This window comes from Castor canadensis, chromosome 9 (assembly GCF_047511655.1).
Source record: "Castor canadensis chromosome 9, mCasCan1.hap1v2, whole genome shotgun sequence".
NCBI lineage: Eukaryota > Metazoa > Chordata > Mammalia > Rodentia > Castoridae > Castor > Castor canadensis.
This window is the reverse complement of record NC_133394.1, coordinates 154335690-154351391: the sequence shown is the minus strand read 5'-3', so window position 1 is coordinate 154351391 and position 15702 is coordinate 154335690. Positions and strand designations below refer to the sequence as shown.

Here is a 15702-nt window from a genome sequence, read left to right as displayed (position 1 = left end):
CTGCCGGCACGTGAGAGACGCGAACCAGCGCGGCCTCCCATTGGCCACCGGCGACGTGCGCCCCCCCCCCCGCCCCTGGCCTTGCGCTGATTGGCCACGCGACGCTAACCGTCGGTATTTGAATCTGCGGGCGCGGCGGGCGGTTGTTGCGGAGAGCGACGGCCACTCTGGTTCAGTCGGTCCTGCCTCTCGGGCTCGGCTGCCTGGCGCGGAGCAGGCGCGGCACTCCTTCCTCGCGGTGGGCGGCGGCGCGGGCCCGAGGCCCGGCAGCAGCGCGCAGGTAAGCGGCGTCCGCCAGTTCCCGGCAGGGCGGGGGAGGGGCCGGGGTTGGGCCGTGAGCGCCGCGCGCCCCGTATTCCACCACGGGCCCCCCTGGGCTTCCCGATCGCCGCGCCGGTGCCGGGCTGTCCCTCCCGCTCTGCGCAGCGTCCGCGTCGTGCGTGGGGCCCGTCTATGAGCCCGGACGCCCTCCATCCCGCGTGCTCTTCTGCACCGCTGTGTTCTCCGCCTGCCTCTCGGCGGAGCGGCAGGACTTACCGCCCCGCTGGCCCCCTTACCCCTGCCCCCGTCCCGGGACGTCTTCCTGCCCGGGCCTGTGTCGGCTCAGTCCTCCTGAAAGGCTTCTCTCGAGCCGCTTTCTTTCCCTGCTTCCAGACCAGGGCAGTCCTGCCCGACCGTTTCTTCTCCGGCAAACGCGTGGGTCAGGGTATCCTTGCCTCGGATACCACTGTGGACTGTGACTTCGGTGCACAGTGCAGTCCTGGGCGCTTGACCTCCAACACCTGCCGCTCCCAGGTGGGATGCCTTAGGCAGGACCTCTGATCCCCAGCCTGTCAGCTCCCGCAGTCCTCAAGAGGCTTTGTCCTCCTCCAGCTCTCGTCCTGCTGCTGCTTTCCGCAACTCGTTTACCACCTCCCTCAGACACCTGGACCCTGACCCCTCCCGTGCTGATTCTTGTCAGGGTGGTTTTAAAAGCAACCTCACTCCCTCCCTGCCAAGAGTGAGGGCATCAAAACAAGCCTGAGTCGTGCTCCTGTAATCCCACTCCCTCCCCCCCCCACGCCGAATCTCAGCCAATAGCTGGTCTTGGTGATACGTGCCTGTCCCCACAACAAGAAACATAAAACAGGATCGTGGTCTACGTCCGCCCAGGCAAAAAGTAAGACTCTGTCTCAAAAGTAACCAGAACAAAGAGCTGGAGGCACGGCACAGTGGTGGAGCACCTGCCTTAGCTCTCGCAAAGCTGTGAGTTTAAACCTCAGTATTACCCCAAAAAAACCTCACGAGCCTGCCATGTTGACTTTCTGCTGAAGAGCCTCCTCCAATGTTTAGGTAGGCAAAAGGCCTACCTAAAAAGGTTGGGCTCACTCTTAATCCAACTTCCTGCCAAAAAGGTCTATGGCTATGCATCCCACAGCCATCCAGTGCCTTCTAAGCATTACCCTTGACTTCTGTTTTCTCCCTTGGCTAAAGGAGTCTCTGTTTTGTCCCTTTCCAAGCCATCGCTCATAGCACCACAATGGGCTTTTTTTTTTTTTTTTTTTTTTTTTTTTGTCTGTGCTGGGGTTTGAACCCAGCTGTGCTTGTGCAAAAGTCAGTTGCTCTAGTCTCTGGATTGGTAATGCTGTAAATAGTAATGGTGATAAAATTTGTGTACTTCAGGGACCAGTATGACCCTAGGGAGTAGGAATGGAGCCATTTCAGAACCTTCTGAGCCTGACTGATGTAGATAGTCCTTGACACCCATCTCCTTGTGACTTCTCTTCTCCCTACTCCTCCTCTGGGCTTTGACCCTGCAGATACTATGGTGCATCTCCAGCCCAGCCCAGTAGGAAGGATACAGTCCAGAGCCACTATCCCCCTTTCCATTCTGTGGACTTGACCTCTGCTTCTCTTCGTGCATAATACCACATGCAAGGGCCCATGTGAACATGGGGGCTTCTTCTAACTCTTTGGTTTTCTCATAGCCAGGATTTTCCTGTCACTCACTCTGCCCTGCCACGTAATGCAGCAGTAGAAGTCTTTCTAAGCACCATGTTCTCTTTCTGTATCAGCCTGAACTCTTAGCCCGTGACTCAGGAGGTGGCAGTGCAGCCTGAAGCAGGACAAGGACTCACTGCGCCCCTGGCAGAGGACACCTGCATGAGGTGTGAGTTCCAGGTTGCTAACAACACATGAGCTTAAACAGACCCACAGCTCTGTGAGGCACTGTCCATGGGTTGTGTCTGTCAGCATCATTGCCCTCACACAAACACACGTTCTGCTTTTCCAGAATGAGTCTGCAGATCTTCAATGACGAAAATGTCACCAGTGAAAAAAATGCAGAAAACCGTGACTTCCTGTTTTCACCACCAGAACTTAGCGGAAGATCATCTGTTCTTCGTCTGTCACAAAAAGACAACGTGCTGCCCAAGAACCAGGCCAAAACTGCAAAGGTAAATGTGGGCTGTAATTTCTGTGCCCATTGGGTACTAAAGGGACCTCTTACTGCATGGCATGGTGGCATACTTGTGAGGACTTTCATTGTGGAACAGGTGCTCTCTCTTCACCCTCCAACAGGTGACTTTTCAGACACCTTTGCGGGACCCACAGACGCACAGGATCTTAAGTCCTAGCATGACCGGCAAACTTGAGACACATTTTGCTCTGGATGACGATGTAGGAATAGAAAACTATCACTACGTCCAGTCACAAAAGGAGAAGTAAGTGTGGGCACTTAGGAGTGTTCAGGCCTTTCTCTTGATCTCTGCTGTGTGTATGTACAGTACCTGGCCCATTTGTTAGTGGAGAGTTAATCATTCCACACTTGGAATTGTTTTAGTTTCATACTTCACTCCTTTGCTGGGCCCTTGGCATTTAATCTTTGCCCCTGTAACTTGACAAAATGTCCTCATCTCATCTCTCCCTTCTGCGCACTGTCATCATTTAAAGGGAGCAGGTGAAAGTCACAAGCTGTCATAAGATTGACTAGTCAGCACAGGTGTGGCTGAAAGGATCTGGATAATATGCTTGACAGTAGCCAAGAGAAGAACCACTGTAGGCATGTTAGGTATTGGACTGGGGGTGGGGCGTGGGCAGGGAGTGTCGAGGGGCTGGCAGGAGGCCAGCAGGATGGCATGCGGATACCAGGACTGTGCCTAGAAAGGACCATGGAGTTGGCTTTTCATAAGCTGGCACCAGGGTCACGTCTGTCCAGAGCAGGAAGGTACCCACTGACATGATCTTGTTCTTGTTTTGCTGATTTAACTGTTCAAAGCTTTTTTAAACAAAACATTTCAAGCCGGGTGTAGTGGAACATAACTGTAATCCAAGCACTCAGGAGGCTGAGTCAGAAGAATTGTGAGTTTGAGGTCAGCCTGCGCTGCAAAGTGAGTCCCAGCATAGTGAGACCCTGCCTCAAAAAATGGGGGATGGGGGGTATACGATTTATTTCAGATGTGCAGAGAGAAGCATGCAGAACAAAATGTCACTCCTGTGCTCTTCACCTGACTTAAAACATCACCAAGTACAGGTGACATTTCTCTGCCACACGTCATTTGTGTCCTACAGAGGCACCTCCAACCTGAATCTGCTGTATTTCCCATGTGTCCTTTATACTTTACAATTTCGTTTTTGTACTTTTTGAAATTTGATCAGAGATTAAAGCAAACGTGATTCTTTTATAACAACCTCAGGAAGGAAAGGAGAGCCAGCAGATGCTACTCAACTACTGTGAGTCTCATCTGCTTTGAGGCCGGGAAGGTGTTTGCCTCTGCCCTGTACTTCTGGAGCTGACCATAGGCAGAAGGCAGAGAGGGGAGAAAAAGTAGTTCTAAGAGGCATAAGTCATGAGTACCACCTGTGAGTTTATCCTCTGTGGCTGCCATCTTTCCATTTATCTTCTGGTGCTCTGCTGAACTGCATGCTGCCAGGTGGTTTCTGTCATGGAACTCGTGATTTGGTGCTTGACTGCCTGGGTGCTGTCTTCTGATGTAGCTGAAGTCACAGTGCTGCCCACGAGTTGGCCAGGAGGGAGTTGGAAGAGTAGTTGCTATGAGCACGGAGCCCCCGTCAGAGTCACTGAAGTGGCGTCTTTGACCTCGTGATACTGGCCTCTTCCAGCCATGTGAAGGTCAAGTAACACTTAGCCAGACACAGCATGTGTGCCCACCTACATTGTGGTTCTAATCCCCAGCCCTACCCGCTACCCTCCAGCTGTCCGTATAGGGCTTCCTGTCTGCCGGGACTGTGGCCTTGCTCCCTACCACCCAGGCATGTTAGATTTGCGGCACAGCTGGGACAGAGACCTCCTAGGAATGTGAACTCTGTGCCCTGGGAATCCCCATAGAAGCCAGGCTCAGTCTGAAGGCAGCATTCTTGACCTCACCTTCCCTCTTCTCAGTGAAAACTTTGACCTTCATATGCTCTGGCCATGTAGCTGCTGTTCCCCAAGCTAAAGAAGAAAGTAGGGTAGTGAAGAAACCTTTACTGGGACTGCAGGTTTATCAGATGTCTGCTCTGTCTCTCAGAGCCCATGTGACCCCTCTGCTGCCAGCACTGACCTGTGAGATTTAAGCCAAAGGATAGGGTTGATTAAACATTCTTGTTTTCTATCTTTAGCTAATGTTTTCACCTGGGGTGAAATCTAATTGAAAAACTCACAGATTCCTTAGTGTTAACTGTACCTGTTTCTAAAAAGCCTACAGTTTACCAAGGAAGTGGATACCAATACTACCTATGGAATCCTCCAGAAACAAGCAGTGGCCAATGCTGACCCTCCTCCAGGAAACATAAACTCGGCCTTTGAAGATGATGGCTCCAGCAAGCCTGGCTTGGCCCTCCTGGCCCACGCAAGTTCCTCAGGTTCTTTCCAGAGCCCAGAAAATCCTAAAAACTGGGTGACATCTCCAGGACAATTGTCTGGCAGCCCTGGTCAAGCATCGAAGGAAAACATTAGTTCTTATTCCTTGGATAAAAACATGACATCTACCTCTGAGATCCTAGAAAACCCTCCCAAGACAGTGTACCAACACAAGGCAGAGACTCCTCCGAGAGCTCTGGAAGAAAGCTTGCACTACACTGCTTTGACCATGGCTGCTTCACCTCTTGGTATAAGCCCTGAAGAGCCACACAGAGGAATGCCCCCCACAGATGTAGCTGTCGAGCCCCTGGCCTGCCCTGAGGTCATGGGTGGCCCTGAGGTCATGGGTGCCCCTGAGCCAACAGCCAGTGCCCAGCCCCCTTCCCAAGTCTGCTTATCTGGTTCTGAGAACTCAACCCCAGCCAGCCCTCTGCAGGCTGGTGGAATTGTGAACCCAAGTCCTCAGGAAGAAGAAGCCTCTGACCAAATGGCTGTTTCTTCAAGGTGTGACTTCATAAGGCTAGAATTTGACTTCTCGAATGACACGACCAGCAAAAGGGTGCATCCACCAAGGAGACTGGCAAAGAGAGCTGGTGCTCATCCTCCCCTGAGGAGATCAGAGGCAAGGCAGGAGCAGGTCCCCAAGGAGGAAGAAGACAGAGATGGGACCAGAAGGGAAGATAAGTACCTCCAGCCTGCTTCCCAGGGCTCTTACCACCTTGACTGGGACAAACTGGATGACCCAAACTCTACTCCCTTTGGAGGTGACTCCAAGTCTGATGACAAAGAGGCCCAACCCCCAGAAAGCCCCAAGATTGGATTTGCACATCCTGCATCTGAGCAGCTGAGTGCTGGGCCTGTGGCCACTGAGAACTTCCCTCCAAACCAGTAAGTGTGGAAGGGGAGCATGACCATGTGAGGGGCAGCTCAGCTCCTCCACGTGTGTGATCCAGGGCCTGGGTCTGGAAATGCCTCTTACTCCTTCGTGGCCAGCTTAGATTCTCCTTCCCTGGGAAGGGCGAATGGGGCTCAGGTAGATCTTCGGTGAGAGGCACAGCTGCTGGGTCCCCATGTAAGACCATGGAAGGTGCTCTGGAGTTGCCTTAGCCATGGTACAACAACATGTGTACAGCTTAAAGAGGAATAAAACAGCCTGGCATGGTGGCACACACCTATAATCCCACCACTCCAGAGGCTAAAATGAGAATCACAAATTCAGCACTAACGTAGACTACATAATGAGATCCTGACTGAAAAAAATAAGCATAGGCTACCACTCAGGTAAAGACACTGCAGCTGGCAACCATAGCAAGGCAATGTACCAAGCATGTCCCCTCCAGGAGGCAGTTAGAGGTGGGTGCTGTCATTCCAACAGCCAAACAGAGCCTGTTCCACTAGGATAACTTACTCAAGTCACTATGTACCTTTCAGTAAGCACCTTCTCCAGTGAACCAGTGCAGAAGGGAAGTAGGTGGCAGCTCAGTGCTAGAGCAGGAGCCATGGGTGGCAGACAGGCCTCTGATGATCTCTCCAGATCATGAGTCTCTGATGATCTCTCCAGGCAGCTGTGTTTAGCCCCAGCAGATGATACACCTGTCATGCAGATGGCAGCCAAGACACCAGGAGCAGAAGACAAGGTACAGTTGTGTGTGTGTGTGTGCACAAGTGCAGCTCTTTGCTTTCACCACTGTTGCGTATTGTGTAGGAAAGTATGAAGGCAGAAGAGGCCATCAGCAATATTCTGATGACAGGGTGGGATACACCAATACCTCTCCCCTCCCCCAGAGCCACTTCCCCTTTGGGTTTATTTTGAGGAGGTTGAGGAGGTGGATGAGGCAGAGCCCCACCCAAGAGTCCTCCACTGCATGAGGTGACACTGACCTTCCCTCTAGGAGGGAACCTTGAATTTCTCAGGCATTTCATCTACCACAAGCTGTCCGGACAGTGTGCTGACTGCCCCTCCTGCTGATCTGGTGCCTGTGCCTGCTCAGCAGGGTCCAGAGCCTGCCTTGGATCTGAAGGAGGAGAGCTTCAGAGACCCAGCTGAGGGTATGTGGCCTCAAGGTGTTGCTCAGTTTGCTTGAATGGTCCCATAGGCACTTGGTGTTGCTCAGTTCAGCTGTCATTTGCAGGCAATCATTGTAGGCTATTCTCCATGACTATAAATGACTTTTATACAAACTTGAGAACTATCAAAAGAAAAATATTTTAGTAGAACAGGGCTGATACTTTAAAGAAATGGAAAAATATAGACTCACTTAGAAAAATAAGCAGAAGATTGTACAAGGCAATGCACATACAAGACACAAGCGTAATTAATAACTGAGTTTACCCAGTGGCTATTAGAGAAATGCTGTTAAAGTGTGTTCAGTGAGGATTTAGGACTGAATTAAAAGAGGTAAAGTGACTTGGGAAGACTTCAGTCTTCAAGAAGACTGTGGAAGTAGAGTATAGATTCTATCTCTGGCAGGATAATCTCACGTCTTTGCCACATGGATATGCTCAGCCAGGGTAAGCCTGTCACCCCGACATGGGACCTTTGGAGTTGGTCCATGACACACCCTTTTGTATCTGGGTCTGGCACGAGTGTAGCATCTTCCATTCGTTCACTGATGGGCACTTGGGTGATACTGCTTGAACATGTACATGCAAGTTTTTGTGTGATGTGTTATCATACAAAAGTATTCCATACTTATAAGTGGAATTGTTGGGTACTGGTAACTACACTTTTGATTTGTTGCCAGGAGTTTTCCACAGTGACTTCACCATTTTACACTCCTACTAGCAGTGCAGGAAGACCATTCCACCACATCTGAGCCAGCACTTGTTATTTATTACCTGTTTTTGGTGATCCGCCATCCTAGTAGGTGTGAAGGAGTGTCCCATTGTGGTTTTGATTTACACTTCCCTGACAGCTAATAAGCATCTTTTTTGTTTTGTCTGTATGGGGTTTTTTGCCATTTTTTGGGCAGTACTGGGGTTTGAATTCAGTGCTTCATGCTTGCTAGGCAGGTGCTCTACCACTTAAGCCACTCTGCCAGCCCTTTTTTGTGTTGACTGTTTTCAAGATAGGGTCTTTCTTTGGTTGAGGGGGGCTGGCCTCAAACCATGATCCTCTTGATCTCTGCCTTCTGAGTAGCTAGGTGCCTGGCTGTCTTACTATATTTTTGAAGCAATGTCTCCGTGTGTAACCCAGGTTGACCTTGAACTTGCAATCCTCTGAGTGCTAGGAGTTCAGGTGTGTGCTGCTACAGCCCGCTCAGCTCATGAACATCTTTTCAGCATCCTTTCACAGGCTCATTAGCCATTTGGATATCTTTAAGCAAATATCCTTTGCACATTTTTAAGCTGGGTTATCTTTTTAGTAGCTGAATTGGACAGGTCTCTTTACCAGATACATGATTAGAAAATACAGTTGGTGCTCCATGTCCATGGATTCCATATCCTCAGATTGTCAAGCTTGAATATGGTTTTTATTTATTTATTTATTTATTTATTTATTTACTTATTTACTTATTTACTTATTTTTGTAGTGTTGGGATTTGAACTCGGGGCCTCATGCTTGCTAGGCATGTTGTCAACTAGTTGAGCCCCTTCTCCAGCCCAGGAAATATTTTTTTAAGAAACATTTGTGATGTATGTTTATGAAGGAAGAGCTGCATGTGTGCAGCCTGGAGCTAGACCCAGGCTCTCTCCATGCTGGGAGAAGCTGCTAGTCTGGAAGCTGGGAACACTCCCTGCATTTATTTCAAAGAATTATTATGGTACCACCCTGTTGAGTACTTTGGAAAACACATGCAGCCGCCAGGGCCTTGAGTGTGGAAGAGGTGACAACAGCTGTGACTCATACTCTTTCAGTTCTAGGCACCTGTGCTGAGGTGGATTATCTGGAGCAGTTCGGAACATCCTCGGTAGGTATCCAGTACAGCCTTAGCTGAAGTATATATCCCAAAAACAGCCCAGACCACTGTGACCCCTAAAGACCCTTGTGCTTAACAACTTGGAACTTCTTAAAGCACTTGAATTATGACTGGTTGTGTCTGAGTCTGCAGTGTGTCTTTTCTGCAACTTCTTGTCTCAGTGCATTCTGTGGTCCTAATAGCGTCCTGACCTAGGTGTCCATTCTGGAGACCATCCTGGACATGCCATGCTGCCGTGGTATGGCAGTAGTGGGGTGTATTGTGGCCTTCCCGGGGCCCTTTGCCCAGAGAGATCATCCCTGCTCCCAGGGCTGCCTACTGTCTATTGAGACAGTGAATCCTGCTGACTTGCCTCGTCCCTTCCCCGCCCCACACCCCACTTTCTCCCTCTTTCCCCAGTTTAAGGAGTCGGCCTGGAGGAAACAGTCCTTATACCTGAAATTCGACCCCCTTCTGAAAGAGAGCCCTCTGCGGCCAGTGCCCATGGTCCCAGAAACAAACAGGAGGTATGTTCCCCTCCTCCATAAAGCTGTTAGCTTAGGCCAGAGAGGGGGGTGGGTGGCTGTTACTAGGGACATCTAGAAAAGGGCAGCTAGTCTCCACTAGAAGATAAGTGAGTAGGACAAAGCAAGCCTGGAGCCAGCTTTGTATAGCAGACAACTGACCCTCTAGTGAGAGGCCCTGTCATGCTTGTCATGCATGACACCCTACACGGGCAAAAGCTCTAAATGTGGAATAGCAGTCAGCAAACTATGACCATGGACCAGATTTGGACAATGACCTAGGTTTGGGGTTTTTTTTTTGTTTGTGGAGTTTTTTGGCTTGTTTTTTTTTTTTTTTTGTGGCACTGAAGTTTGAACTCAGGGTCTTACACTTGCTCACAGGCACCCTGACCACTTGAGCCACTTCACCAGCCCTGCATTTTCTTCTTCTTTTTTTTGTGATAGGATTTTTCAAGATAAGGTCTCCTGAACTATTTACGTGGGGCTGGCTTTGAACCACAATCCTCCTGATCTCTGCCTCCTCGGTAGCTAGGATTACAGGCATGAGCCACTGGCTCCCAGCAGTGGCCTGTTTTTATAAGTAAAATTCTAGGTCCACAGCTGCTGTGTCCGTTTCTTTACAAATCATCTGTGGTGATTTATACTACAAAGGCAGAACTGAATAGTAGCATAGAGGCCATGTGGCCTTCAAACCTGAGGACATTTACTATTTGACATTTGTGGGAAACCCAAAGTTGACCCTGCTTGAAAGGAAATGGGTACAATGTCAAGGAGAATCACTTGCCAAGCATGACATGAAACCCCTGAAGCCAGGGAAGGGAAAGGTTTGCTATCCCCAACTAAGAATTCATGAGGACCTCACAAGGTGTCTGCCACAGTCTGCCATGGGCAGTGAAGCATCACAGGAATGGCAGTGGCTACAGGCAATGGGTTGGCAAGAGAGGAAGGGGCTGGAGCCATTGGAGGTTTCTTGCTTTCCAGGTATAGTTTCTCATTTTCTACGCCCAGCCTTTATTAGTTTTAAAGTAAAAACCAGTCATCATGGTAGGACTTGGGTTGCAGTCACATCCAGCTTAATCCTTGCCCCCACTTCGGTGTTACTTTCCCAGGATAGGACCAGGCCCTTGCATGGCCCCAGTGTACCAAAGAAACCCAATATTGACAGGAGTGACCCTAAAGGAACCTGGTTCTGGGTCAAGGAATTGAAGTGGTGGGGTCAAAGAGGTTGATATTCCTAAAACTTGCTGGACTTGCTGTAAGAAGTGTGGCAAGCAGCAACCTCACAAAGTGACACAGGACAAGAAGGGCAGGGATTCTCTGTATGCCCAGGGAAAACGGCGTTATTACATGAAGCAGAGTGGCTGTGGTGGACAGACCAAGCTAATTTTCTGAAAAACAGCTAAAACTACAAAGAAAATAGTGCTGAGGTTTGAGTGTGTTGAGCCCAACTGCACATCTAAGAGAATGCTGGCTTTTAAGAGATGTAAACATTTGAACTGGGAGGAGATAGGAGAAAGGACCAAGTGATCCAGTTTTAAGCTCCATCTTTTATTTTCTTATGAAGAAAATAAAATTATGAGGTCCAAAAAAGTAAAAACCAAACACAAGCCACTTGTAATCCCAGCACTCAAGAGGCCTGAGGCAAGAGGATCATGAGTTCAAGGCCAGCCTGGGCTACATAACAAGACCTTGTCTCAATAAAACAAACACTCAAGCATAGACCTTAAGACTGAACACTTCTGCCCCTTTCACCCCGCTTGATACTCAGGGCATAAGATTACCTGGCTGCCTGTCTTTTTCTCAGCCCACAGGATGCAGAGAAAGAGAAACCTGCCTCAGGAAACCCTCTGGAAGCCAAGCTTGTAGAGTTTGATTTCTTGGGTGCTCTGGATGTTCCTGTAAGCACTTCAGTGTCTTTGGAGCAATCTTTTTGTGGTCTAAAGAGATCTGTGTGGTTTTGAGGACCTGTGTTTTTACCCCTGCAGGTGTCAGGCCTACCCCCTTGTATCCTTGAGCCTGGAGGTCTCCTGCCTGCTGGGCCAATTGTGGATGTGCTGCAGTACAGCCAGAGGGACCTGGATGCAGCGGTAAAAATGCAGGCTGACTTGGGGAGTAGACATGAACTAGGCATGGATGGCTCTGAGTGTTGGGCCTGGTGGCTGTGTTGAGTTCAACAGCCTCACCTAGCTCTTGCTGCTTGTGGTAGAGAAGCAGGTATCTGCTAGTGTCAACTACTCATTCCCCAACCCCTCATTCTGGCATTCTTGCCAAGTAGCTGATAATTCCAGGTTTCTATCCAGCGTCTGAGCAGGCAGCTGCCCACAGCAGTTCTCCTTACACAGAGCCAGTAGATGACCCGATTTCAGCCAAAACCTCTATCGCCTCAGTCTCACAGGAACCTCAGGCCTGGAGAAATGGTGGCCCAGATTGTAGTGATCATCTCTGGGGTCAGTCCTGCAGGCCTCCTGTGGCAAGTGGACACATATGTCTCACAGATGAGAAATGCTCTCTTACAAACCTGGGTGTCGTCCCTTTCCTGCTTGCTCCATCCCCTAAGTTCATATGTGTTCTTGAGTAGGTTAGGAAGCTGTTCTTCACCTTCTTCAGGTCTAAGACCCCCTACCTGCATTTCTCACAGCCTCAGCCATCCCTCCGTCCTTAGACATGCAGAGACCTACCCTGGGTTGGTTTTGTTTTGTTTTTTGGAGTGGGGGGGCAGGGCGGTCCTGGGGTTTGAACTTAGGGTCTTGCACTTGTTAGGTGGGTATTCAACTACTTGAGGTATGCCACCAGCCCTAACCTGTTTTCATAGACTCCAAAGCACCTCTCAGAGCCCTGGATGCACACTGAGGGTCCAGTTGCCTCTGGGCCCTGCTTTGAGCTGCCCATCTGCCCAGCAGACTATAAAGGAGGTAGACCCAGGTGGCCCAGGAGAACAGCCAGTAGGGCTGGGCTCAGGCCCCCAGGTCTACTCCAGGGTGGCTTATGGTGATTCCCCCAGGGCAATGTCCTCTCGGGCCTGTATATGCTGACCAGGTCCAAGAGCCCACAACCAGCCCTCTAGCCTTGTAGTCTGCCTTTCTTTCCACTCTTACCTCCTTCTGTGCATATCTGAGGGCCTCACACCCAGCCAGCTGGAATTAGGGTGGCCCATTGGGGTTATGACAAGAAGGCACACTAGAGTACACTCACTGAGTTCCTCCATAGCACATCGCCAGCAGCCCCCACCTGGTTTCATGGTGACCAGAGCTCCTATGACTCAATAACATGGCTTCAGAGACTTTGGGTGTAGAACAGATGGGAGAGCTGATGGGAGAAGCACCCAACAGCTCTGAGTTGTCCACCTGCCAACCCAAGTATGCGGCTTTTACAGGTAAATGCAGTACAGCAGGAAAACCTGGAGCTGAAGAGCAAGTGTGAGGAACTCCATACAAAATACCTGGAGATGGGGTAAGGCTTGCGGCTATGCACCAGCTCTGACCTGGGTCTGCCCAGTGGCCAGCCGCAGACACTCATCTGCCCTCTTCCCACAGGAAGATCGTGGACGGATTTGAGGGGGTTGTGTACCAGTCGATGGGTAAGCACCACCTGCTCCCTCCCTGTTCTCATGGTATCCTCAGCTGTAAGCACTCGGGTGTGGCCAGCCCTGACCCCCAGGCTTCTTCCTGACAACACACTGTCACCTTCCCCAGCCCTCCCTTGTGCAAAGCCACTGAGGGCAGGGTTCAGTGAGGCAGGACGCCTACACAACTGGCACTCGTTTGTCCCTAAGTTGGTAGCCAGGGCCGTGGTTCAGGACACATGCTGTGCACCCTGTCTGTAACCTGCCCCACCATGTCCTGACCTCACCAGAGGGCTGGGTCCAGTGGTCTCTGCAGGTATCAGGCAGGATAGGAACACAGGCTCCAGGCTCCTGGATGCCCCTCTGGGAATCTGGCTTGGGTCAAGCAATGGCTGGGTCAGGTGACTTCCTGGTTCCTTTTTCTGAGAACCTTAGGACCACACAACCTTTCATGGCTTCACATGGGCCTCACTGACCACATTGGCACCCACCCACCTCCAGGTCTCACTGCGGGTATCCAGGCCCTACTATCTCTAGGCACCTCACAGCTGGGTCCTGGCCCAGGCTCCCTGTGGGGCTGATGTGGAAGAGGCAGGTGTGTTGTGGTACACCTGATTGAGTCCACACCTGCTGTATCCAGCATAGCAACTACCCCCTAATTCCTAGTACTTAACTTTGCTTTAAGAGGAGGCTCAGAAACAGAAGGATCTTGCCCAAGCCAAAATCCAGAAGGTTCTAAAAGAGAGAGACCAACTTACTGTGGACCTGAACTCCATGGAGAAGTCCTTCTCTGACCTCTTCAAGAGGTTTGAAAAACAGAAGGAGGTGATTGAAGGCTACCGCAAGGTATGTTGTGCTGTCCTCAGTCTTAGCCACACTGTGCATAGTACACCACAGTGATGGAAGTTTGTGCCCCATTTACCGCAAGGTGTGTTGTGCTATCTGTGTCTGGTCCTTGGCTGTACTTTCTCTGGCACCAGGGTAGACTGCATCCAGCAGATGCTCGTAGAGGTGAGAGCAGGAGTCGCATGGCACAGCAGGTCTTCTATGAGGCTCAGGTTTAGGAGACGGTAGGAACCCCCACAGAGGGGCTGGGGCTGTAGCTCAGTCCAGAACACTTGTCTGGCCTGTACAGGCCCCTGAGTTTGATCCCTAGTACCACACACACACACACACACACAAAAACACTACTCCACTCAGCGAGGATTAGTGTTCTTAGGAAATGGGATTTGGAGACTGTAGGGAGGGTAGGTCCTCCCGTGTTGTCTGGTGGGGGTCTATGCACACACCAGCATCATGGGGGTGTTGGCTACTGGAATCCAACCCTCCTGGCCATGTGACCCTTGCCCATCAGCTAGCTTCTCGGTGTGGGAATGAGATGCCCAAGGATGCAGTGGGGAACAAGGCCAGGCACTGGCCCTGCGCACAGCAAAGCTTCATTGAGCCTGGCAGCATGAGGGTTCAGAGGTCAGCCAGGTCCCAGAGGTACAAGTCTAGAGGCTGACCTGTATTACAGAATGGGTGGACTGGGAATGTACATGGAGAGGGTTTTTCTGAAAGGAAAATGGAAAGTGTTGTATCACTGACATCCCCAAAAGCCTCAAGGGTCTCCAGTCTGCATCTGACCCTGGGGGTGCCTAGATGGTCTGATGGAACAACACACCATTAACAGTTCCTGTCTGCTCATTCCTCAAGAATGAAGACTCATTGAAGAAGTGCGTGGAGGAGTACATAGTGAGGATAGAAAAGGAGGGTCAGAGGTACCAGGCCCTGAAGGCCCATGCAGAGGAGAAGCTCAAGCTGTGAGTACAAGCACAAATCCTGGGGGGTAGGGAGGGCGGGCTGGTCACTGGGCCAGGTCCAGCCTTTGCCTCTGCCCCTGCCTCTCCAGGGCAAATGACGAGATCGCCCAGGTGCGCAGCAAGGCTCATGCAGAGACCTTGGCCTTCCAGGCAAGCCTAAGGAAGGCACAGATGCAGATTCAATCACTGGAGAAGACCGTGGAGCAGAAGGTGGGGCTTGGGAACCCTGGGCCTTACAAGTGTGGATCTTGAATCAGGGCTCGAGAAAGACTGGAGCTGGCCTCCCTTTTCAGCCTCCACACCTGGGTCCAGGCGGGTGGGAGCTCCCTGGCTGGTCACTGCTTCCTCGGAGCATTCTGCAAAAACCCAACACCTCCTCTTTGCTCCTTCAGACTAAAGAAAACGATGAGCTGTCCAGGATCTGTGATGACCTCATCTCCAAGATGGAGAAGATCTGATGAGAGCCACCACCTCTGCCAGCCTTTTCCTGTCTGTCTGTCCATTCACCCGTCGTGTCTGACTTGTCTTACTTTTGTGTACTTCTCTTGTAACCTTAACTCATTTTTTAAATAGATGCTTTTAAAAAGAAGACTAAATAAAGTTTTTAAGTTCAAACTGAAGTCACCTGGTCCGATCTTGTTTGAGTTTTGTTTGACACAGGGTGTCACTGTAACCCAGGCTGGCCCTTGTGCTGAGATTACTGTGTGGGTCACCACACTCTGATTAGTGTTGCCCTGGTCTTTTTGTTTGTTTTTGATGGTACTGGACTTTGAACTCAGGGCCTTGTGCTTGCTAGGCAGGTGCTCTGCCACTTGAATCATGGCCCCCGGACTTAAGATGAGGGTGTCCCAGCTCTATCCTGAGCCTGAGCCAACCCACTGAGACGGCACCCACCAAGCGTCCTGCTTCCCTGTTCTGGGAGCCTGCCTCCATCTCTATCCCCATTGATGAATGATGAGGGACTGGACAAGCCTAGCCTGAGGAGGCTCACGTCATGCCCAGGCTGCCTTGCCTCTGGCTGGGCAGAGGGGACACCACATCAGTGATTTGGGACTACAGATCAGAAGCCAAATGG

The 15702-nt window shown here is 50.7% G+C and overlaps 1 protein-coding gene across 4 annotated transcripts; it reads left to right on the top strand.

Moving 5' to 3' along the window:
- The first annotated feature begins 115 nt into the window (after nt 1–115).
- Nucleotides 116–15247, top strand: Tacc3 (transforming acidic coiled-coil containing protein 3). Of its 4 annotated transcripts, XM_074042757.1 has the most exons (17): nt 117–280; nt 2055–2147; nt 2273–2435; nt 2560–2702; nt 4679–5728; nt 6402–6477; nt 6733–6889; nt 8699–8751; nt 9160–9266; nt 11068–11161; nt 11249–11350; nt 12637–12713; nt 12797–12840; nt 13511–13671; nt 14521–14627; nt 14717–14837; nt 15020–15247. In XM_074042757.1, the coding sequence occupies exons 2-17, from the start codon at nt 2143–2145 to the stop codon at nt 15083–15085; spliced, it is 2526 nt and encodes an 841-aa protein (XP_073898858.1). In that variant the 5' UTR covers nt 117–280; nt 2055–2142; the 3' UTR covers nt 15086–15247. The 4 variants fall into 4 exon arrangements, with proteins under 4 accessions (XP_073898859.1, XP_020032887.2, XP_073898858.1 ...); XM_074042758.1 differs by lacking the exon at nt 2560–2702 and having other exon boundaries at nt 116–280; XM_020177296.2 differs by lacking the exon at nt 2055–2147.
- The last annotated feature ends 455 nt before the right edge of the window (nt 15248–15702 follow it).

What these genes read in the sequence shown, in the direction of transcription:
- Tacc3 (XM_074042757.1), top strand. An exon ending in GTCCCAGAAACAAACAGGAG is followed by an intron (nt 9,267 to 11,067) that starts GTATGTTCCCCT and finishes TCTTTTTCTCAG; the next exon opens with CCCACAGGATGCAGAGAAAG. An exon ending in GCAGAGGAGAAGCTCAAGCT is followed by an intron (nt 14,628 to 14,716) that starts GTGAGTACAAGC and finishes CTGCCTCTCCAG; the next exon opens with GGCAAATGACGAGATCGCCC.